At 39.9% G+C, this 24863-nt stretch overlaps 1 protein-coding gene across 1 annotated transcript; it reads left to right on the forward strand.

Annotated features, from left to right (window-relative positions):
* Positions 1-257: 257 nt before the first annotated feature.
* Positions 258-24857, forward strand: LOC129348410 (matrix metalloproteinase-24-like; the record flags this gene model as incomplete). Its single annotated transcript, XM_055008767.1, has 8 exons — positions 258-709; positions 1038-1154; positions 4687-4786; positions 7395-7599; positions 11539-11700; positions 14619-14833; positions 22546-22684; positions 24804-24857. Coding segments are annotated over exons 1-8 (1210 nt in total), but the record flags the coding sequence as incomplete, so codon positions are not given.
* Positions 24858-24863: the final 6 nt, after the last annotated feature.

Raw genomic sequence — 24863 nt, forward strand, 5'->3', positions numbered from 1 at the left:
CATGCGTGGGTTTTCTCCGGGTACTCCGGCTTCCTCCCACAGTCCAAAAATATGCTGAGGTTAATTGATCATTCTAAATTGCCCGTAGGTGTGAATGTGAGAGTGATTGTTTGTCTCTGTATGTAGCCCTGTGACAGACTGGTGACCTGTCTAGGGTGTCCCCTGCCTTCACCTGAGTCAGCTGGGATAGACTCCAGCCCCCCCCATGACCCTAGTGAGGATTAAGTGGTGTATAGATAATGGATGGATGGATGGAAAAAGAAATGTTAAAAAATGTCTCTTTAAGAACATTCACGAAAAAATCAAACAAAAACCAGCGAAATTCACTGGATTTAAAAAAAAAAAAAAAAAAAACTTTTAAGGGAAACTTTTAAGGAATTATTGGAAATTTCTTCCTGAAGGTTTTGAACATTTTCAGATATTTGGGGAATTTTTTTGCTTCATTTTTGGATTTTTTCAGACCAGGGAACAGTATTTTTTGGTGCCCGTAAATGAAGACAACAGGAGGGTTAAACATGTCGTCCTTTAACCGACCTTCCTCCCGTTCTTCCTCCTCCCAGACGTGGCTGAAGAACTACGGTTACCTGCTTCCTCACGACGTGCGGACGTCCGACCTGCGGCAGGAGAAAGCCATGCAGTCGGCCGTGGCAGCGATGCAGCGCTTCTACGGCATCCCAGTGACCGGAGTCCTGGACCAGACCACCATCGAGTGAGTGTTTGGACAAAACCACAGTACAGAAATGTAAAAGTATCAGCATCAAAATGAAGCTAAACAAACAAAAACACTCATTTAGTATTCAAAAAGTACATCAAATTATTAGATTAGAATTATGGTCATCCTTCCTTCATTCACCTACAGTCGAAAAAACAGGAAATTTACATCTAAAATTTGAATCTAAAATAGTGTTTAGGGTTGTTTAATTTAATGCCGCTTACCTTTGTGATTAGTTTTAGCACTTTTAAATGTACAATGCAGCTGATTTATAGAAACACTTGTTGTGGTTGTTGGTCTGATTTTAACGGGATGTTGTGTTCAGGTGGATGCGGAGGCCTCGCTGTGGCGTTCCTGATCATCCTCACACCAGCCGGAGACAGAGGAACAAACGATACGCTCTGACCGGACAGAGGTGGAGGGACAAGAAGATCTCCTACAGGTAAACGATAACAAAGATCTCCTACAGGTAAACAATCATAAAGATCTCCTACAGGTAAACAATCATAAAGATCTCCTACAGGTAAACGATAACAAAGATCTCCTACAGGTAAACAATCATAAAGATCTCCTACAGGTAAACAATAACAAAGATCTCCTACAGGTAAACAATAACAAAGATCTCCTACAGGTAAACAATCATAAAGATCTCCTACAGGTAAACAATAACAAAGATCTCCTACAGGTAAACAATAACAAAGATCTCCTACAGGTAAACAATAACAAAGATCTCCTACAGGTAAACAATAACAAAGATCTCCTACAGGTAAACTTGTGTCTCCAACATCTAAACCAGCTCATTTTATGGTTAGTTTCGATGTTCTTGTTGGAATTTCCTGTCTTTTGGTGGCAATTTTGTCATTTATGGGGATTTTTTTTGGTCTTCATGAGCTAATTTGGAATCTTTGTGGTGAGTTTGCTGGTTTTTGTGGTGATTTCCTGTCTTTTGGCTTTTTTTTTTCTTTTTGTGAGGATTTTGGGGGTTTTGGAGAGTTTTTTTTGTCTTTTAGAGGTGATTTTGACTCTTTGCATTGATTTAGCATCTTTTTGTGGTTAGGTTCCACGTTTTTGTGGGAACTTCCCGTTATTTTGGTGGTAATTCTGACTTTTTGTGGTGATTTTGACTTTATATGGGGATTGTTCCGTCTTTTTGTGGTTAGGTTCCATGTTATTGTGATGATTTCCCATCTTTTGGTGCTAATTTAGTCATTTAGGAGCATTTTTTTGTCTTTTTCTGGTGACTTTGCATCTTTTGTGGTAACTTCCTGTTTCTCGGTGGTAGTTTTAAGTCTTTATGTTGTGGTCCTTTTACTTCTTGGTCTGATGTAAATGGTCTTCATCCCATGGCCCCTGAATGCATCTCATGTCGGTACTTTAGTCTTCTACAGTAGAACCTCCAGCTGGCAGCTGGGTCATGTAATTTGGGTCTAATGCAGATTGGAGTTTTCCCAGGGGACAGCGAACGCATCGCTGCTGCTGCTGCCTGATTCATTAAACTCTGAACGCATCGCAGCTTCTGCATCAGTTTCCTCGACTGACCTGATCAGTTTTCAGGTTCAGACTTAATAAATGCAGCTGAATATTTATTAAAAACAAAAGTAAAGAAGACATTCAGACTGAGAATATTTATTAAAACACAGTTAAAGTCCAGAAGACGTTCAGACTGAGAGTATCTGATGTGACATTCAGTTTTTCTGAGTCTCTATTTGTGGATGTTTGGTGGTTTTTTGCTTTAATTCTGAGCCTCTCTTTGTTGTTTTTCTCTCGTTAAGGCCATTTTTATCTTCTTTGTTGTTGTTTTTTTGTCTCTTTCTGGTTATTTTTGCATCTCTGAAGTGTTTTTAGAGTCTCCTGGTAGTTTTTGGGGCTCGTTGTTATCTTTGTGATTCTTCTAGATTTTGTAGATTTTACTTGGACTCCCCCTTTCTTCCATTGTTTTCAGTCTTTTCTGTCCTCTTTAACTTCATCTTTCTCAGTTATTAAACTTCTTCTCGACAGTCATGAAATCCATTTTTCAGAAGGAGGAATCTGAATCCACTTCCTCTAGTTTCCTCCACACCATCTCCTCAGATCTTTATGGGTCTAATGTAAATTATGACGCTCCCAGGAGACCCTGAAGGCCTCTCAGCCCTCGTGGTTGGATCTGGTTTCTGATTTACTGGATCTCAGAAACATTCCTGCAGTTTGTTGATGGCTTCTAAGTGAGTTATTCCTCCGAGGCGGCACCAGATTAGACTCTAGCCTTCTGACCCATGTCCAGGATTTATCCTCATGTTGGGATCAACGTTTGTCTGGGAGAGTTAAAAACTAAAGAACTAGACTTAAACCAGTCAACTGTTTCATCTGTAGATGGACTGAAATGTTCCACGTTATCAGCCTCAGTTCATTCTAAATCTACCTAAAGTCTCGTATTAAATCTGGTTGAACCTGGTTATTTACAGCCTGGGAGCAGAAAAATGAAAATACATCGATAGTAGTGGATGATTTAGCATCTGTTCCTGCAGTGTTTGGGTCTTTTTATGGTGGTTTCCTGTTTTAGTGGTATAGTTGCTTGTATTTTTGAAGTGATTTTAATGCTTTGTGGACATTTTGCTTCATTTTCTGGTGATTCTGCATCTTTTTGTTGAGACTTCTTAGTCTTTTTGTTATTTTTTTGAGGTGAATTTGATGCTTTGTGGAGATTTTTTTCATCTTTTTGTGGTGATTTTGACACTTTTTGATGATTTTACATCTTTTTGTCGTGTTTTTTTCAGCAGCAGTATCAGCTCTGCCTCTCAGTATGTTATCTGTCCTGCATCCTCTGGAGGTTATAAATCTCTGTACGGAATTTAATTCAGGTGTTGCTGGGATGTCTTCATTGTGTTTTCAGAGTCTTTTAAAATGTTTTGGAAAACAGATCAGAAAGAAATAAATCTGATTTCTGACTTCATCTGGCTTCATTTTGACGTCAGAATTCAAACGTTTTGGTGTAAACTAATGATGTCTCAGTTATTACTAGCTGACACTAATTAGCAAATAATAACTAGCATCATGCTAATGGCCGCTAACGATTATAAATCTGATTCTCAGACAGAAAAAACTCAGAATGATCGTTGGCTCTGCAGGACTTCAGTCGACCATCTGTGTGTTTTGGCCGCAGGTCATTTGGCCAGATTCACCGCCGTAACGTTACACACACACACACACACACACACACACACACACACACACACACACACACACACACACACACACACAGGTTGTGTCATGAAATCACTGAAACACGTCAAACTTAAATCAGATCCATGAAGACAGAACAACCATAAAGAAGGAGAGAGAAGCAAAATTTAAATGAATAATTAGTCAACAGTGAGGAGAAATTAGTTTACAGTGAATAAAAATGAGGAAGAATGAGGAGAAATGAGCCCAAATTGAGGAAAAATGAGTCCAGATTCCAATCCAATGTGATAATAAAACCAGATGAGTTACTGTCTTCTATCTTGTAGAACTGCTTCTGTGTTTTGGTGCTAATTTCTTGAATTTTCCTCATAATTAACCATAAATCAGCTACTGTTTGACTGTAAATGAAAGTTGTGTCCAGGAAAAGTTCGACAGATTTGTCTTTTGTTTTCCAAAGGATGAATCCAATGAACTAACTTTACTTCTATGTAGTGGTTTTTATTGAAACATTTCACAGCTGTTGGACGGATTGTAATAAATCTGGTGTCTTCAGTCATGATAATTTGGTGATGCCGTTAAATGTGGAGAAATGAGCTCTAAATGAAGTTCTAAATCAAAGCTGGTTCCAATAAAAGTCCTGCAAATGTGACTTTTTGGCTCCCAGATGATGAATCATACTGTATTGTACTGAACTGTATAAATGATGAAGTTAAACCTGCTGACTGTCCAGATGATACATGGGATCTGTTCCCATAAAAACATCATCGTCTCTGGTCCTGATCTGTTGTTTTTGTTGTTTTTTGTTGTTTTTGCAGCATATCGAACTTCACCCCTAAAGTTGGTGAGAAAGACACTCAGAGGGCGATTCGACAAGCCTTCAACGTCTGGCAGACAGTCACTCCGCTCTCCTTCCAGGTAAGAACATAAAAAAACATTCAAACTTTATTCGTAGGGGAAAAATTTCTGTCTGCTGGTAAAGATCATGACAGTCCACGATGACTCCTAGAGCTCTGAACGTTCTCTGTCCGTTTACACCTCAGTTCGGTTCTTCTGGCTTTAATCTTCTGGTTGATCTTTGACTCCTCTGGACAGAACTGGTTCAGTTAAAACCTTCATTCCAGCCTGATGGAACCTTTTCTTTACCACGTCTGATGTGTGTTTGGGCTCATTGTCTGGTTGAAACACCCAACTGTGTCCAAGATCAACCTTCTGCTGATGGTTTTAGGTTTTCCTGAAGAACGTGGAGGTGATCCTCCTCCTTCATTATTCCATTTACTTTGTGTGAAGCTCTAGTTCCACACAGCATGATACTGCTACCTCCATGCTTGATGGTAGGTTTGGTGTTCTTAGAGTTAAAAAAAGACCCGTCCAATACAGTCCTAAACCTACGGTGGCCGAGAGGTGCAAACCAAATTTACATAATGCAAAACACTTTTACAACCTCCAAGACAAATTTACAAGCGATAAAAGACTTTTACAAGTCCAAAAACACTTTTACAAATCCAAAATCCAAATTTACATAATGCAAAACACTTTTACAACCTCCAAGACAAATTTACAAGCGACAAAACACTTTTACAACCTCCAAGACAAATTTACAAGCGACAAAACACTTTTACAAGTCCGAAAACACTTTTACAAATCCAAATTTAACCGGAAAGGGAATGTCCCAACTCCGGGGTATAACTGGAAGTGACAACAGGAGCGGCTAATGCACTCTGTCGGTCTGATCTGCGACATTTAAACACTCTAAAGACCGACCACACGAAAACCAAAACCGCGTCAATCGGTTCATATGTTACCCACAAAACGGGCAAAACATCACCGTGGTATACTGAGATTTAATATTATTGTTTTAAATGTTATACCAAGGCTTGTTCCAAGTTAAATGTACAAGTATACTGTGGACAGTAATTATTACAATGTTATATTGTTGTTATACGGTTTCTCCAGTAGAGGGCGCACGAGCGTAATGTTACCTACTGAATGTTACTGTTGTGAGAGAACCACAGAAGAAGCGGTACCTAAAAGATATGTGCTTGGTGGTTGTGCACGAGCTTCAGTAAAAACAACTGAACTAAACTTGAGATGTTGTGCAAAGTTATTTGGGCCACGATGCAACAGTCACCCGCTCGCTTGGTTCACCATTAACAACAACGAAAAGTTGCATTAGCCGCTCCTCGTTGTCACTTCCGGTTATACCCCGGAGTTGGGACATTCCCTTTCCGGTTAAATTTGGATTTGTAAAAGTGTTTTCGGACTTGTAAAAGTGTTTTGTCGCTTGTAAATTTGTCTTGGAGGTTGTAAAAGTGTTTTGCATTATGTAAATTTGGATTTTGGATTTGTAAAAGTGTTTTTGGACTTGTAAAAGCCTTTTATCGCTTGTAAATTTGTCTTGGAGGTTGTAAAAGTGTTTTGCATTATGTAAATTTGGTTTGCACCTCTCGGCCACCGTATAAACCAGTCCTAAAATTGTCTAAAACCAGGACCAAAATCCAACCTAAACCAGTCCTAAACATGTTCAGAGCCAGTCAGATTACAGTCAGAAACCAGTCCTAAAAAACTAAAAAAAACAGTACAAAATTGGGACCAAAGCCAAACCTAAACTACTCCTAAAAAAGTCCAAGACCCACCCAAGACAGTCTGAAACCAGTCCTCATCCAGGACCAGATCCAGAGTAAAATAAATCCTAAACCAACTTTAAATCACATCCAAAACCAGGAGAACCAAGACTGGAACCAAACATAAAGCAGTCCCCAGAAAGTCCTGAACCAGTCCAATGTTCAGCCTGAAACCAGTCTAGAAGCATGATACTGCCACCTCCATGCTTGACGGTAGGTTTGGTGTTCTTGGAGTTAAAAAAAGACCCGCCTAATGCAGTCTGTCTTGAAAAGGTCTAAAACCAGGACCAACATCAAACCTAAACCAGTCCAAGAAAATGTTCAGAACCAGTCTGAAGCCAGTCCAAAACCAAATCTAGACTACACCTAAAAGAAGTCCAAGACCTGCCCAATACCATCTAAAACCAGTCCACAGCCAGGACCAGATACAGAGTAAAATAAATCCTAAACCAACTTTAGGACTGCCTGTACTCTACTGGGTTCTGTTTAAACTGGATCAGAGGAGTCAGCAGCTGTAGTCGACTGTAGTCATTCAGGAGGAGTTAAAAGGTCATAAAACTTTAAAAAAAAAAAAAAAACTGATTTACACAACTTTCAAGTTGATGTTTGTATATTTTTGTCAAATTTTCCAAACACCTTTCATAAATCTATGAAAGAGCCAAAGTGCATGCTTGTATTTTTCAATTTTTTCAAAATTCAGAGTTCTAGGAGTCTTTGGAGACTAAAGACTGAGTGATAAACATGTTGTTTAAGGTGGATGGAAACTTTAGTTTACAACTGTTTATCAAAGATGTTTGTTTCCAGTTTCCGTCCTTCTAAAAGTAGAAAACAACACCGACATGTTTTCATTTCCTGCTGTGTGACGCTGACGTTTCTTGGTTTCCTCTGATCTTTGGTCTCAGGAGGTTCCGTACTCGGAGATCAAGAACGAGGGCAAAGAGGCCGACATCATGATCTTCTTCGCCTCCGGTTTCCACGGCGACAGCTCCCCGTTTGACGGCGAGGGCGGCTTCCTGGCCCATGCCTACTTCCCCGGCGCCGGCATCGGAGGCGACACGCACTTCGACTCGGACGAGCCGTGGACGCTCGGCAACGCCAACCACGACGGTGAGCACAGCGTCACGTCTCAATGTCGTCGCGTCTCACTGTCACCGCGGCAACAGGGATTCCTGCCACTTTATTTAGAGTTTGTTTAAATCGTGATTTCAAACATGAAGACGTCCTCCATCTTTGAGCCACAAAACAACCACAAAGAGACACAAAATGACCACCAAGAGTCACCAAATGACCACAAAGAGACACAAAATGACAACAGAGACACAAAACAACCAAGACACACAAAATGACCACAAAATGACCACAAAGAGACACGAAATGGCCACAAAGAGACACAAAACAATCACAGAGAAACAAAATGACCACAAAGACACACAAAAAGACCATAAAGAGACACAAAATGACCACAGAGACACAAAATGACCACAAAGAGACACAAAACAACCTTCAAAAAGACACAAAACATCTGCAAAGAGACACAAAATTTAACTGTTTAGTCGCTGGATGAAAAATGAGGGAAAAAAAAAACACTTTTCACTTTCTGCTTGTTCTTTTTCTTCTTCTTCTACGTCGGTTTGACAAATGACTTGTGCCAGATTCCTGCTGCCTGAATAGCTAATGCAGAAAGAGGACTGATGGAGCGGCTGCTCGCAGAGATTAGCCCTGAACAGAATTAGCTTTGACAGACAAGCTCTAAATGTGCCTCTCCACATTACAGCGGTGTTTCTCCTCCAGTATGAGCCTTAGAAACCTTCAGGACTTCAGCTTAAAGAGCAAACACTCTGCTTTTAGGTTCCTCCTTCCCCTCAGGTTGTTAGAAAGAAGATGTTTGTGCATTTTAAAAGGTCTGTGAACTTCCAAAAGTCCACAAAAAAACTAAAACACGTCTTTTGAAGTCCAGACGTTTTTATCTGTTACGTATTTACATCATGTTGCACATTTACATAAAACCTGCCAGCAGCTAGTTTAGCCTCAAACAGAGAAGAGTCGGTTTATTCCCTCCAAAATTTCTGCTCAACCATCTCTGATTTGGTTGACGACATTTGTGAAATTTTAGCTTCATACATCAAACCCTTTCTGAGATAAATGTTTTTCAAAATCACCCATTGACCCATTTCAGTAGGTTTTTTCTCACATTAAATCTGAGGCTGTTTGAACAACAATATCTGAGGAACTACGAAAGACAGAAAAAAAATGACCACAAAGGGACACCAAACATCACAAAGAGACACAAAACAACCACAAAAAGACAGAAAACAACCCAAAAGAGACACAAAACAACCACAAAAAGACAGAAAACAACCAAAAAGAGACACAAAACAACCACAAAAAGGTAGAAAACAACTCAAAAGAGACATAACCACAAAAATACAGAAAACGACCCAAAAGAGACACAAAACAATGACAAGAAGACACAAAACAATCACAAAGAGACACAAAACAACCACAAGGTTAAACCACTGACTGCAGTTGTTTGAACCTTGGAAAGAGAAACTGAACAGAGTCAGCAGCTCTGAGTCCAGCCGCTGAGGCTCGAATCTTCAAACAGAAAAAGATAATTTATGTCCCCTAATTAGGTTCAGCTGGAGTCAAACCAATTACAGCGCTGATGAAATGTATTAATTTGAGCTCTGAAGGATCGTGAAGCTTCTGACAGCAGCTCTGAGGATTAGAATGGAGAGTCGGGCTTTAACGAACCCCACAGAAGTACGAGACGTCCGGGAAAACCTCCATCTGTTCTTCTGTTGAAGTATTAGTGCTGGAGTCAGGACTGCTGAGGGTCGGTTCAGCTGGAAATCAGACCTTTTACACATTAATTACTTTAGTTTTTCCATGTTTCCTCTCTGAGCCGGCTTCTTCTTTCTGCTATGGATTACTTCCAAGACTGTTTTTTTCATATTATGCCTCTCATATCTGAATAAAATCCACATGAGATGCAAAACAGCTGCAAAGAACTGCACAATTACCACAAAAAATGCTACGGGATTTAAAAACAAACTAAATGTTTATAAGTAGATTCTAAAGTCCTTCATAGGATCACTAAACGACAAAAAAACCCCACAAAAGTTGTAAAATGACCAGAAAGAAATGTGAACATCAAATAATAGCCTTGAAACAATTACAAAAACACATAAAACAACTACAAAAATATAGAACAACCACAAAAAGACATAAAACAACCACAAAAAACACAAAACAACCACAAAAAGACATAAAACAACCACAACAAGACACAAAACAACCACAAAGAGACACAAAAGAACCACAAAAAGATAAAAAACAACCACAAAAAGACATAAAACAACCACAAAAAGACACAAAACAACCCAAAAAGACACAAAACAACCCCTGAAAGACACAAAACAACCCCCAAAAGACATAAAACAACTACAAAAAGACACAAAACAGCCCCAAAAAGACATGAAACGACGACAAAAAGACACAAAATTATTGCAATGAGACACATTATGACCACAAACAAGGACAGCGAAACAAAATGAGCACAAAGTAACACAGAAAAGACACAAAACAACCACAATAAGACACAAAAAGGACATAAAAACACAAAAAACAACTGCAACGAAAGAGAGAATGACCACAAAGAGACACAAAATGACCACAAACAGACTAAAGTGACAACAAACAGACATAAAACTACAACTAAAATTGGTGTTTCCAGAACATTCATGTTTTCCAGCATTACTTTCATAGTTTCTGCTGCTTCCTTTAAACTCCGTTTGTCGTATTAATGAGCCTGACTGATCGCCGTGACGCTCCAGATACAACATGTCCACTACATCATTCACAGATTACAGCTGTGAACTCTGGTTGTGTGTCTGTACACTTTTAATCCTCGTCAGACTGAAACCGGAGCTCCTCCAGCCAACACTCGCTTCCTTTCACCACTAATTCTCTGTCTGATGTCAGACTGGTGCTACCGAACAGCATCACACGAGTGTCGCTCTGTTGTGTTGCTCTGGGGAGGCTTTGTTGTGTTTCCGAAAACAGGGAGACTCGGAGGCTTTTTCTCTAAACTCTGACAGACACAGAAGAAAAATCAAAGTGTGTCTGCTTTTCTGTTTCTTTGCCTGATATCTGGAATCATCTTTCAAACAAACAGTTTCCCCTCAGCGGAAACAAAACGACGACAAAGAAACACAAAAATGACCACAAAGAGACGCAAAATAAACACAAAGAGACACAAAAACATCAACAAAGACACGCAAAATAAACACAAAGACAATAAATGACTAAATAGTGACACAAAACAACCATAGAGATACACAGAAAAACCTTAAAAAGACACACAACGACCATAATTACATACAAAATAAACATAAAGAGACACCAAACAGCCACAAAGAGACACAAAACAACCACAAAGAGTGACAAAACCACCACAGAGACACAAAACAACCACAAAGAGACACAAAACAACCACAAAGAGACATAAAACAACCACAGAAACACAAAACAGCTACAAAGAGACACAAAATCAACCACAAAAAGGCACAAAACAACCATAAAGAAACACAAAACAGCTACAGAGACACAAAACAACCACAAAAAGACACAAAACAATCACAGAGACACAAAACAACCACAAGGAGACACAAAACAACCACAAAGAGACACAAAAAAGCTACAAAGAAACACAAAACACAACCACAAAAAGACGCAAAACAATCACAACAAGACATAAAACAACCACAAAGAGACACGAAATGATGGCAATGAGATTCAAAATGACTACAAAGAGACACAGAACAACCACAGAGACACAAATTGACCACAAAGAGACACAACCTCCCTTCCTCTTGCTGATGAACAGCATCACAGACTACTTCCATGTCTTTGTCTCTCTCTGGCCTGTTGTGTTACTCTGGGGAGTTTAGTTGTGTTTCTGACAACCACGAGACTGAGGGTTTTCCTCTGAACTCTGATGTTTCTTCTGGGTTATCTCTGACCGGTGTTTGTGTGTCCGTCCAGGTAACGACCTGTTCCTGGTGGCCGTCCATGAGCTGGGCCACGCTCTGGGTCTGGAACACTCCAACGACCCCAGCGCCATCATGGCTCCCTTCTACCAGTACATGGACACGCACAACTTCAAGCTGCCGCTGGACGACCTGCAGGGCATCCAGAAGATCTACGGTGAGAAAAACAATGACCTTAAGACCTTTGAGGAAGGAGTTCTACCTTCATACTGGGAATATTTAGAGTTCCATGGACTTTTTCCATCATTTCTGAGCCTCATATTTGTCCATTTCCACCTCATTTCAGTTCTTCTGGTTTCAATCTTCTGGTTTATCTTTGACTCCTCTGGACTCTATACCTACCGAGGTGGCAGTATCATTATACTATCAATTCAACTGACTCGAGTCTGAGACAGAAAGGCGACAAATTTAGAACTTTACCATGTCTGATGTGTGTTTGGCCTCATTGTCTGGTTGAAACATCCAACTGTGTCCAAGATCAACTTTCTGCTGATGGTTTTAGGTTTTCCTGAAGAACATGGAGGTGATCCTCCTTCTTCATTATTCCATTTACTTTGTGTAAAGCTCCAGTTCCACAGAGCATGATACTGCCACCACCATGCCTGATTGTAGGTTCGGTGTTCTTGGGGTTAAAAAAGATCCACCCAAGACAGTCTGAAACCAGTCCTAAAAAGTCTGTGTAGATTCTCAGTCATCCAGATTTTGGTAATCGTAGAAGCTTCAGTCGAATCCAACTGGACTTCTCTTGTAGGTTCTTGAAGATGTTTCACCTTCATCCAAGAGGCTTCTTTAGTTCATCTTCTTCAACTGAAGAAGCCTCTTGGATGAGAGGCTATAAGAGAAGTCCAGTTGATTTCTACTGAAGCTCCTAAATCAGTCCTAAAAAGGTCTAAAACCAGGACCAAAATCAAATCTAAACGAGTCTAAAACATGTTCATAACCAATCAGAATACAGTCTGAAACCAGTCCTAAACCAAAACTGAAACCAGTTTTAGAACCAATCCAAACAATTTCAAAAACCAGTACAAAATCGGGACCAAAACCAAATCTAAACTATTCCTCATATAAAGTCCAACAAAGTCCAGAGCCAGACCAACATCCAGTCTGAAACCAGTCCAGAAGCTCTTCTAGAAAGCCCCAGAGCATGATACTGCCACCACCATGCTGGATGGTAGGTTTGGTGTTCTTGGGGTTAATATATTCCTAGAAGACCATTCATAAATCTAAAAAACGAACCTAAATTCATTCCTTTTACCTCCATTTGATACCAGGGTAGTCTTCTAGACGAGGCTGAAAATGATGATTATCAGGAATTTAATTATTCAATTTTTGAATTTTACACGTTAAAATGTGCCAATATTTGGACATGGAGGGAGTTTACATCGAGAAGATGAGTTTTCTGACCAAACTAAATGTCTCTTGCTGTAGAAACGTTGACAATAAAGAGTCGGACTTCATGGAAATCTGAGGTATTGTATCTGAAAACCCTGAAGTTTACTCGGTCCGGACTCTGCTGTGAGACTGGACGTGTGATTTCACTGGAGAGCTAAAAGCAGAAACTTGCAGCAGCAAACCTGAATTATTGAAGCTGAACTCCCAGAGAGCAGCTGAGTGATGGAGCTACTGTATGTGGACGTGATGCCTGGAAAGAGACAAACAAAGAGAGAACCTTTCCATCAGAGACTCTTTGTTCTGTCTCGGTTTCTTCAGTAAACACTCAGGATCTTCAGACGTGTTTCCTGTCGACAGCTGCTGCTGTAATGTGGTGTAACGTTGGTTTGTGATGCACAAAGAAGAAATAAAAACCATCTGCTGGGCCTCAGACACACAGACGAATTTTAAAAATGTCTAAGATGATGTTTAGGCTCGTTTCCAGTGAACAAACAACCACAAAAAGACACAAAATGTTCCTAAATAGATACTAAAAACGTTCACAGAGCAGCAATCAACTAGGAAGAGATGCAAACCAACCACAAAAAGTTGTAAAATGACCACAACGAAATGCAAACTTATGAGACAAGGACATAAAACATCAAAAATGACTTACAAAACAACCACAAACAAATTTTGTGTCTCTCTTTGGTTGTATTGTGCCTCTATAGTTTGTGTTGCATCTCTTTTTGGTCCTTTTGTGTATCTTTTTGTTGCCATTTCATGTCTTTTTCAATCATTTTGTGTCTCTTTGTGGTCATTTTGCATCTTTTTGTTGTCGTTTTGTGTGTCTTTCTGGTCATTTTGTTTGTTGTGGTCATTTAGTGTCTCTGTGGTCATTTTGTATGTCTTTTGTAGATATTTTGTCTCTCTTAGTGGACATTTTGTGTCTTTTTGTGGTAATTTTGTGTCTCTTTGTGGTCATTTTGTGTGTCGTGGTCATTTTCTGACTCTTTGTGATCATTTTGTGACTCTTTGTGGTCATTTTTTGTGTCTCTTTGAGGTCATTTTGTGGATATTGTAGATGTATTGTGTCTCTTAGTGGTCATTTTGTGTCTATTTGTGATAATTTTTTGTGTATTTGTCGTCATGTTGAGTCTTTTTGTGGTCATTTTGTGTGTCTTTATTGTCATTTTGTGTCTCTTTGTGGTCATTTTCTGTCTCTGTCATTTTGTATCTTTTTGAGGTAATTTTGCATCTTTTTATTGTCATGTTGTGTCTCTGTGGTGATTTTGTGTTTATTTGTAGTTTGCAGGGACGCAGAAATGATAACAGAGAGACAAAGCAAAGTGACAAGAAAAAGATGTGAAAAGACCACAAAGAGACACAAAATGGCCACAAATAGACAGAAAATAACCACAAAATGACGAAAAACAGACATAAAGTGACTTTAGAGACACAAAATTACTGACAAAATGACTCCAAACGCACAACTCCTGTCAGTGTTGTGTGTTTCTTGTGTGTTGTAGAAGGTTGGAGGCTTGAACACATCCAGAGGTCCGTAGATTTATAATCCTTCTGTGAAACATGAATTAATGTGAATGTCGTGCATCTTCATCATCTTCCTCTCTGAGTGGACGTTCCAGTCGGTGCTGTTGTGTGTCTGTTGTGTATCACGTTGTCGTCGTCGTGTGTCCTCCTCAGGTATCCCCACGGCCATGCTGGAGCCCACCAGACCGCTGCCCACCCTCCCCTCCAGACGAACACACTCCACCTCCGAGAGGAAACACGACCGACACTCCCGTCCGGCTCGGCCGCCCGGCGACCGGCCGGCGCTGCCCGGCAACGGAAAACCCAACATCTGCGACGGCAACTTCAACACGGTGGCCTTCTTCAGGAGGGAGATGTTCGTCTTCAAGGTGAGACGAGGGTTAGGTCCTCACCATTAGGACACACAGCAGAGACAGAAGTTTGACTCTACAGGAGGATGTTTCAGGAAGGACGGTCTGAGACGGTTGATTATTACTGTCAACAGATCTGTCAGTTATTTTCTCATTTATTTTGATGATTATTTTGCTTTACAAACATCAGACAGCAGTGAAAACATGAGCAAATTTACAAAAAGACACAAAAATACAGAAAAAAATGACAAAATGATGACAAAAACACAAAAAATACCTACATGGACAAACAAAAAGACCACAAAGAGACACAAAATGACAACAAAGAGACACAAAATGACCCCAAGGGGACACAAAATGATAACAAAAAGACAAACTACTGACATAAACAAACAAAATAACCACAAAAAACACACAAGTAACTACAAAGAAACACAAAATGACAACAAAGAGACACAAAATGACAACAAAGAGACACAAAATGACAACAAAGAGACACAAAATGACCACAAAGAGACACAAAATGACAACAAAGAGACACAAAATGACCCCAAGGGGACACAAAATGATAACAAAAAGACAAACTACTGACATAAACAAACAAAATAACCACAAAAAACACACAAGTAACTACAAAGAAACACAAAATGACAACAAAGAGACACAAAATGACAACAAAGAGACACAAAATGACAACAAAGAGACACAAAATGACCACAAAGAGACACAAAATGACAACAAAGAGACACAAAATGACCCCAAGGGGACACAAAATGATAACAAAAAGACAAACTACTGACATAAACAAACAAAATAACCACAAAAAACACACAATAACTACAAAGAAACACAAAATGACAACAAAGAGACACAAAATGACAACAAAGAGACACAAAATGACCACAGAGAGACGCAAAATGACAACAAAGAGACAAAATGATCACAAAGAGATGCAAATGACGTTGGATTCTTGGTATGAAGTTGACTCCTGAACTTATAAACCTGTGAGATGTTCTGAGCAGCAGAGATCCAGAGTGTGAGTCTGAGCATCAGGTTACAGGAAGCTGGTGTTATCTCCGACAGACGCTGACTCACTCCGCCGTGGGCTGCTATAAAAACAGCTGCTCTGGAGGATTCAGATAAACACTAATGGAACATTAAGGGAGGACGGGGCACAACTTAAACCCTTCCGCAACGACAACGACGTCTAGATAAGAACCGAAACCCAAGTCTGGATCTGAGAACGGAGATAAAAGAGACAAAGATGAAAATGAACCACTGGAAGTTGTAGAACGACCACAAAGAAATGCTCAATGATGAGGAAAGGACTCAAAACACCCACAGTTACTGCAAAACAACTAGACACAAAACTAACTCAATGACACACAAAATTACAACAAAAAGACACAAGATGGACACAAAAACACCCACAGAAATTGCACAGACAATGAATAACCACAATGACTGCAGAGACACAAAACAACCACAGAGAGACACAAAACAACGACAGAGAGACACAAAATGACGACAGAGAGACACAACATGGCCGCAAAGAGACACAAAATGACAACAAAGAGACACAAAACTACCGCAAATAGACACAAAATGACCACAAAGAGACATAAAATGATCACAAAGAAACACAAAGTGACCACAAAGACACACAAAACGACCACAAAGAGACACAAAACGACCACAGAGAGACACAAAATGACCACAAGAGACTCAAAATGATCACAAAGAGACACAAAGTGACCACAAAGAGACACAAAGTGACCACAGACACAAAATGATCACAGAGAGACACAAAATGACCACAAGAGACTCAAAACAACCACAAAGAGGCACAAAATGGCCGCAAAGAGACACAAAATTACCACAAAGAGACACAAAACGACCACAAAGAGACACAAAGTGACCACAAATACATGCAAAACAAGCACATAGAAACACAAAATGACCACAAGGAGACGCTGCCAAATGGATCTGAAGCAAACTGCCGCAGAAAGTAGCAGAACACATAAAATACCCTAAACTTGTAATTTTATTCAGACTAAATCTGCTTTCCACCTGTGTGAGAGTTTCACGCTGAGGTTCAGATCAGCAGCAGAAGAAAAATCTATTTTGATGCGTCTGATCTTTAAAGTGAATGTTGGAAAAGGTTAGAGACTCAGCAGCTGTTCGCCCTCCTGCCTCTCAATGAGCATCTGCCTCACCTGTCTGCCTCTACCTGGACTTATACCTGTCTAACTCTATAACTCTACCTGGACTTATACCTGTCTAACTCTATAACTCTACCTGGACTTATACCTGTCTAACTCTATAACTCTACCTGGACTTATACCTGTCTAACTCTATAACTCTACCTGGACTTACACCTGTCTGCCTCTACCTGGACTTATACCTGTCTAACTCTATAACTCTACCTGGACTTATACCTGTCTAACTCTATAACTCTACCTGGACTTATACCTGTCTAACTCTATAACTCTACCTGGACTTATACCTGTCTAACTCTATAACTCTACCTGGACTTATACCTGTCTGCCTCTACCTGGACTTTTACCTGTCTAACTCTACCTGGACTTATACCTGTCTGCCTCTACCTGGACTTTTACCTGTCTGCCTCTACCTGCATTTATACCTGCCTGTATCTACCTGGACTTATACCTGTCTAACTCTACCTGGACTTATACCTGTCTGCCTCTACCTGGACTTTTACCTGTCTAACTCTACAACTCTACCTGGACTTATACCTGTCTAACTCTATAACTCTACCTGGACTTATACCTGTCTGCCTCTACCTGGACTTATACCTGTCTAACTCTATAACTCTACCTGGACTTATACCTGTCTGCCTCTACCTGGACTTTTACCTGTCTAACTCTACCTGGACTTATACCTGTCTGCCTCTACCTGGACTTTTACCTGTCTGCCTCTACCTGCATTTATACCTGCCTGTATCTACCTGGACTTATACCTGTCTAACTCTACCTGGACTTATACCTGTCTGCCTCTACCTGGACTTTTACCTGTCTAACTCTATAACTCTACCTGGACTTACACCTGTCTAACTCTATAACTCTACCTGGACTTATACCTAACTCTATAACTCTACCTGGACTTATACCTGTCTAACTCTATAACTCTACCTGGACTTATACCTGTCTGCCTCTACCTGGACTTTTACCTGTCTAACTCTACCTGGACTTATACCTGTCTGCCTCTACCTGGACTTTTACCTGTCTGCCTCTACCTGCATTTATACCTTCCTGTATCTACCTGGACTTATACCTGTCTAACTCTACCTGGACTTATACCTGTCTGCCTCTACCTGGACTTTTACCTGTCTAACTCTATAACTCTACCTGGACTTACACCTGTCTAACTCTATAACTCTACCTGGACTTATACCTAACTCTATAACTCTACCTGGACTTATACCTGTCTAACTCTATAACTCTACCTGGACTTATACCTGTCTGCCTCTACCTGGACTTTTACCTGTCTAACTCTACCTGGACTTATACCTGTCTGCCTCTACCTGGACTTTTACCTGTCTGCCTCTACCTGCATTTATACCTGCCTGTATCTACCTGGACTTATACCTGTCTAACTCTACCTGGACTTATACCTGTCTGCCTCTACCTGGACTTTTACCTGTCTAACTCTACAACTCTACCTGGACTTATACCTGTCTAACTCTATAACTCTACCTGGACTTATACCTGTCTGCCTCTACCTGGACTTATACCTGTCTAACTCTATAACTCTACCTGGACTTATACCTGTCTGCCTCTACCTGGACTTATACCTGTCTAACTCTATAACTCTACCTGGACTTATACCTGTCTAACTCTATAACTCTACCTGGACTTATACCTGTCTGCCTCTACCTGGACTTTTACCTGTCTAACTCTACCTGGACTTATACCTGTCTGCCTCTACCTGGACTTTTACCTGTCTGCCTCTACCTGCATTTATACCTGCCTGTATCTACCTGGACTTATACCTGTCTAACTCTACCTGGACTTATACCTGTCTGCCTCTACCTGGACTTTTACCTGTCTAACTCTATAACTCTACCTGGACTTACACCTGTCTAACTCTATAACTCTACCTGAACTTATACCTAACTCTATAACTATACCTGGACTTATACCTGTCTGCCTCTACCTGGACTTTTACCTGTCTAACTCTATAACTCTACCTGGACTTACACCTGTCTAACTCTATAACTCTACCTGGACTTATACCTGTCTAACTCTATAACTATACCTGGACTTACACCTGTCTAACTCTATAACTATACCTGGACTTTTACCTGTCTAACTCTATAACTCTACCTGGACTTATACCTGTCTAACTCTATAACTATACCTGGACTTACACCTGTCTAACTCTATAACTATACCTGGACTTTTACCTGTCTAACTCTATAACTCTACCTGGACTTACACCTGTCTAACTGTATAACTATACCTGGACTTTTACCTGTCTAACTCTATAACTCTACCTGGACTTATACCTGTCTAACTCTATAACTCTACCTGGACTTATACCTGTCTGCCTCTACCTGGACTTTTACCTGTCTAACTCTACCTGGACTTATACCTGTCTGCCTCTACCTGGACTTTTACCTGTCTGCCTCTACCTGCATTTATACCTGCCTGTATCTACCTAGACTTATACCTGTCTAACTCTACCTGGACTTTTACCTGTCTAACTCTACCTGGACTTATACCTGTCTGCCTCTACCTGGACTTTTACCTGTCTAACTCTATAACTATACCTGGACTTACACCTGTCTAACTCTATAACTCTACCTGGACTTATACCTAACTCTATAACTATACCTGGACTTACACCTGTCTAACTCTATAACTCTACCTGGACTTACACCTGTCTAACTCTATAACTCTACCTGGACTTACACCTGTCTAACTCTATAACTCTACCTGGACTTACACCTGTCTAACTCTATAACTCTACCTGGACTTACACCTGTCTAACTCTATAACTCTACCTGGACTTACACCTGTCTAACTCTATAACTCTACCTGGACTTATACCTGTCTAACTCTATAACTCTACCTGGACTTACACCTGTCTAACTCTATAACTATACCTGGACTTTTACCTGTCTGCTTTGGTGAAACTTTGGGGAACATTTGTGGGGTTTGATGGTGTTGATAATTCTGAATTTCTTTGTTGTGCAAGAAGAAGAAACACAACACACTATGCTAACTATTTGCTAACTCTTTGCTGACTGTTATGCAACTCAAAGCTTTTTCTCAGTTAAATGCTGTTTCATCTCTTCTTTGCTGGTTTTCTTTGGCTGTCTTCGATGTGTATTTATTAATCATATCGATAATATTAAGATCAAGGGAGATAAAGCTGAAATATGTATCACGATAAAGTGCTGCATTTCAGTCTGTATCGCTAATTATTGATCATTTTTACACTTTTAGCCTATTTATCAAGGTGTAAATGTAATAATTTGAAAGTTTAGAGGTGATGGGGACACAGGATGGAGGGTGCAGCCACAACAGGGGAGGTCAGTGGAAGTGGACTAGTGCACCTTAGAAGACCTGAAAGGAACCCTCTGTCAAGTCTGTCAGTGTTCAAAACAGGTCGCTAGAAGTGCGTCGCTTACCTCTTCCTCTTTCTCCTCTTTCTCCTCTTCCTCCTCCTCGTCTTCATCCTCCTCCTCCTCATTTTTTGTCAGTTTTAGCTCATTTTACATCTTGTTTTTATCTTTCAGCCTCTTGTAGTTTTTTTTGTTGCTATTTTGGTCATTTTTTGTCTTTTTTTGTGTCTTTTGCAGCATGTTGTGACTTCTTTGAGGTGTTTTTGCACCGCATTAGCTTATTTGATACCATCTTGAACATTTGCGGTTCTGCTGAAGAACCTCATTAACGTGATGAACTCATGAAGATGTTCTTCATTGCTGGAAGCTGATTTAGAGAACGTTCACGTTCCTTTATTTCAGTGTTTCTCAAATAGTGGGGCACGCCCCCCTGGGGGGGCGCAGAGGCATGTCAGGGGGGGCGCGGGCGACTGGGAGGAAAAGGTCCTTCAACACGGTACTAGTTAGCTGAACTATTGTTTTAACGTCGGCCTGTTTTTCGCGGCGTACAACAATACTGAAATTGTGCTGGCCCCATAGACTGTATATGCCGTAGATATAAATAATAATAATAATAACAATGATCTTCTGTATATATCTATGGTATATGCACTGGCCGTTCAGACTCCGAAGTACAGACTCCTGAGAACAGGAGAACACATTGTTAATGTGCAGTCGGAACACCAGCGTACTTGATCACGTCACATACTCGGCTTATCTCCTCCGATTATTTTTACCAGCAATGTCAAACATACGGCCTGCGGGCCAAAACCGGCCCACCAGACGGTCCATTTTGGCCCGCGGGACGACATTACAAATGATAAAAATTACAAAAACATTAACTGTAAATTTGTAAAGCTGTAAATTTAAAATAATTTCTAGAACTTGACAAGTTGTTCTGATCATGAAGTAAAATACTAGATTGTTCAGTTGCAGATAGCTGTGACTGAATGTTTTGTGTTTTTGTAGATAAACTGTTATCTGGCAGTTACAATGCATGTGTAAATGATGAACTGAGGCATAATAGGCTACTGTTGAAATTGAACTTGTTTTCCTTAAGAAATTTCAGGTTCATAATATTTTGTAAAAAGATAGTTCATTAAATGTGAACATTTTCAGAATGTACTTTTTTGAACTAAAACAAAGGGGAAATTTGGAGCTGTGGTTATTTATAGGTTATTATGCTGTGATTTTACTGGTGGGGCCCACTGGAGATCAGATTGGGTTTATGTGGTTCCTGGACTAAAATGAGTTTGACACCCCTGATCTTTACTGTGAAAAACAACAAAATGGAATCAGATAAAATAACACAGCCCTGCATATTCATGTTTTCATATATATATATACACACACACACACACACACACACACACACACACACACACACACACAAAGTTATTGGGAGGGGCACGAAAGTTTTTTGTCCTCCGAAGGGGGGCCCGACAGAAAAAATTTGAGAACCACTGCTTTATTTTGAGCTGCAGCTCAGTAAAGCTGCTGTCCAGTCGGCTGTGACTCATTCTGGTGAATAATAGTTTTTAAAAGCTGCTGCAGCTTCAGCTCGGCTCTCTGCAGAGCTTCTCATTTAACCCTCTGTGTTCCAGGATCTCTGGTTCTGATTTAACTCTTTGTGTTCCAGGATCTCTGGTTCTGATTTAACTCTTTGTGTTCCAGGATCTCTGGTTCTGATTTAACTCTTTGTGTTCCAGGATCTCTGGTTCTGATTTAACTCTTTGTGTTCCAGGATCTCTGGTTCTGATTTATCTCTTTGTGTTCCAGGATCTCTGGCTCTGATTTTAACTCTTTGTGTTCCAGGATCTCTGGCTCTGATTTTAACTCTTTGTGTTCCAGGATCTCTGGCTCTGATTTTATCTCTTTGTGTTCCAGGATCGCTGGTTCTGATTTTATCTCTTTGTGTTCCAGGATCGCTGGTTCTGATTTTAACTCTTTGTGTTCCAGGATCTCTGGTTCTGATTTATCTCTTTGTGTTCCAGGATCTCTGGCTCTGATTTTAACTCTTTGTGTTCCAGGATCTCTGGTTCTGATTTATCTCTTTGTGTTCCAGGATCTCTGGCTCTGATTTTAACTCTTTGTGTTCCAGGATCGCTGGTTCTGGCGTCTGAGGAACAACAAGGTCCAGGAGGGTTATCCGATGCAGATCGACCAGTTCTGGAAAGGCCTTCCGCCTCGAATCGACGCCGCCTACGAGAGATCTGACGGCAAATTCGTCTTCTTCAAAGGTAAAATGTTTCAGACATTTTTTCTGACCAGAGATGGGTTTACGGAGTTACGACAAAAACAGAACAGGGCACAAGAATTTACAGTTTGACTGAAATTCCGTCGATTTGTGCTTGAAGTTCTGATTGACTGACTCAAATTGAATTGAATTGAAACTGTGGCTCAGATTCACAAACACTGTTAAACTCAGTCAGAAGCTTCAGCAGAAAGTTTTCAGAATCCCGTGGAGGCGTCACGTCTTGTCTGGTGTTATAAGATTGTTCTGAACAGATTTAATAAAGTGTGAAGGATGGAGGCAACTGGGGAGCAGCAGCATGAAGTTCCAGAACCTCAGTGAAAGTCTGAAACCTCCCTGACTGGAGTCTCTCAGCTCCTCTTTTCCTTTAAGCACAGCAGAGAGAGTCTTCTTCCTGAATTCTAATCAGTTACATCATGCAGACTCAGTTCTCAGAGTCTCAACATCAGAGACGACAGAAAGGATCTGGAAAAGTTTAGTTTATTTTTTATTGCAACTTTTTGTGTTTGTTTTGAGTCACATTTGGTCATTTTGCAATGATTTCTAGAGCTGCTGCAGTTTCATAATCAGTTAAAGTGGATGTTAAAGGCCATTTAATACATTTAAAACCCTTTAAACAGTTTGTAATGTGTTTCTAGAGCTCTACGTCAACACAAGAGTATTTAACTGTTTGCATAAACACATAAAATTAATGTTATCTGACTTTTTAAAGGCTAAAAGTTGCTGTGTTTTCTGCTGAAAAGAAGAAAATATAGCTCAAGCACAGAAAATCTTCACATCTGAGGCTAAATTCTGCCTTTTATTATGTTAAAGATCTGTCTGGTAGAAAGAGGTTAATGTCTGGAAGGGAAATAATTTGGATTCAAGCCTTTTATTCTTGTATTTAATGCTGAGTTTCTGCTGTTTAAAGGAGCTGCTGTAACATCGGGCTGTTTAGCTGCTGAGTTAAAGAGCTTTTATGGAGTTTTTCTGTGTTTTAATCTCACATCTTTCTTCTAAATAATAATAACTACATATTTAACACAGCTTCGTTTTCTGAGTGTACTAAAAAGCAGCCGCCGTGTTTAACTTCCTGTCTGGTTTATTTATGAGGTGATGATCTGATGTTTAATTCTGCAGGAGGTCGTGTTTCCACCAGATTCTGTTCCTGGCAGCAGCAGAACGTTTCAGAGCCAGAGAACTATCGATTAGATTCTAGTTGTGATCCACACCTGTTAAGTAAAATTTTATAAACATGAAACTGGGAGAGAATAACCTGTTCTGAGTCTGTCTGGAGGAAAAATAAATCTTCTAAAAGTGGTCAGAGCTGTCAGAAACAGAAAACAGAAAATGATTAATTCTGTCGACCTTCAATTAAACCGCGAGACATTTTTGTGCGTCTTGAGGAGTTCCATATGCTATGTTAGCATATTTTGCAAGTTTTTATGGTGATTTCCCATCTTTTCATGTTGATATCACATATTTTTGTGGTGATTTTCTGTTTTCTTTGCTGTGATTTGGCATTTTTTCATCATAACATGACGTCGTTTCATGGTGATTTTCTGCCTCTGAGGAGATTTGACATCTTTTCATGGTGGTTTTGATATCTTTTTTGTGGTGATTTCACATGTATTTGTGCCAATTTTGAATGTGTTTGTTGTGATTTCACATCTTTTTGTTGTGATTTCACATTTTTTGTGGTGATTTCACATCTTTTTGTGGTAATTTCATTTAATTTTGTAGTGATTTTGTGTTTTCTTTGTTGTGATTTAACATTTTTTCATCATAACATGTTGTTGTTTTATAGTGATTTTCTGCCTCTGAGGATATTTAACATCTTTTCATGGTGGTTTTCAACCTTTCCACTGTAATTTCACATTATTTGTAGTGATTTTGTATCTTTTTTGTGGTGATTGAACATCTTTTCATGATGATTTCACGACATTTTATGGGGATTTCACATCTGATTTCTGTAAAAGAAACCAAGTTATTGATGTAGTTTAGTTTCCAGTTTGGAAACATGATGTGATCAGTCCAAGTAGAAATCCAGAGTAGAGATGAGCAGTGGTGTTTTTTATTCTGCTAACAGTGGTATATCTGGTTTTTTTCCCCGCTTCCTGCTGCAGGTGATAAGTACTGGGTGTTTAAGGAGGTCACTGCTGAGCCCGGCTACCCTCACAGTCTGG

Source organism: Amphiprion ocellaris, unplaced genomic scaffold (genome assembly GCF_022539595.1).
Source record: "Amphiprion ocellaris isolate individual 3 ecotype Okinawa unplaced genomic scaffold, ASM2253959v1 Aocel_unscaffolded165, whole genome shotgun sequence".
Taxonomy (NCBI): Eukaryota; Metazoa; Chordata; class Actinopteri; family Pomacentridae; genus Amphiprion; species Amphiprion ocellaris.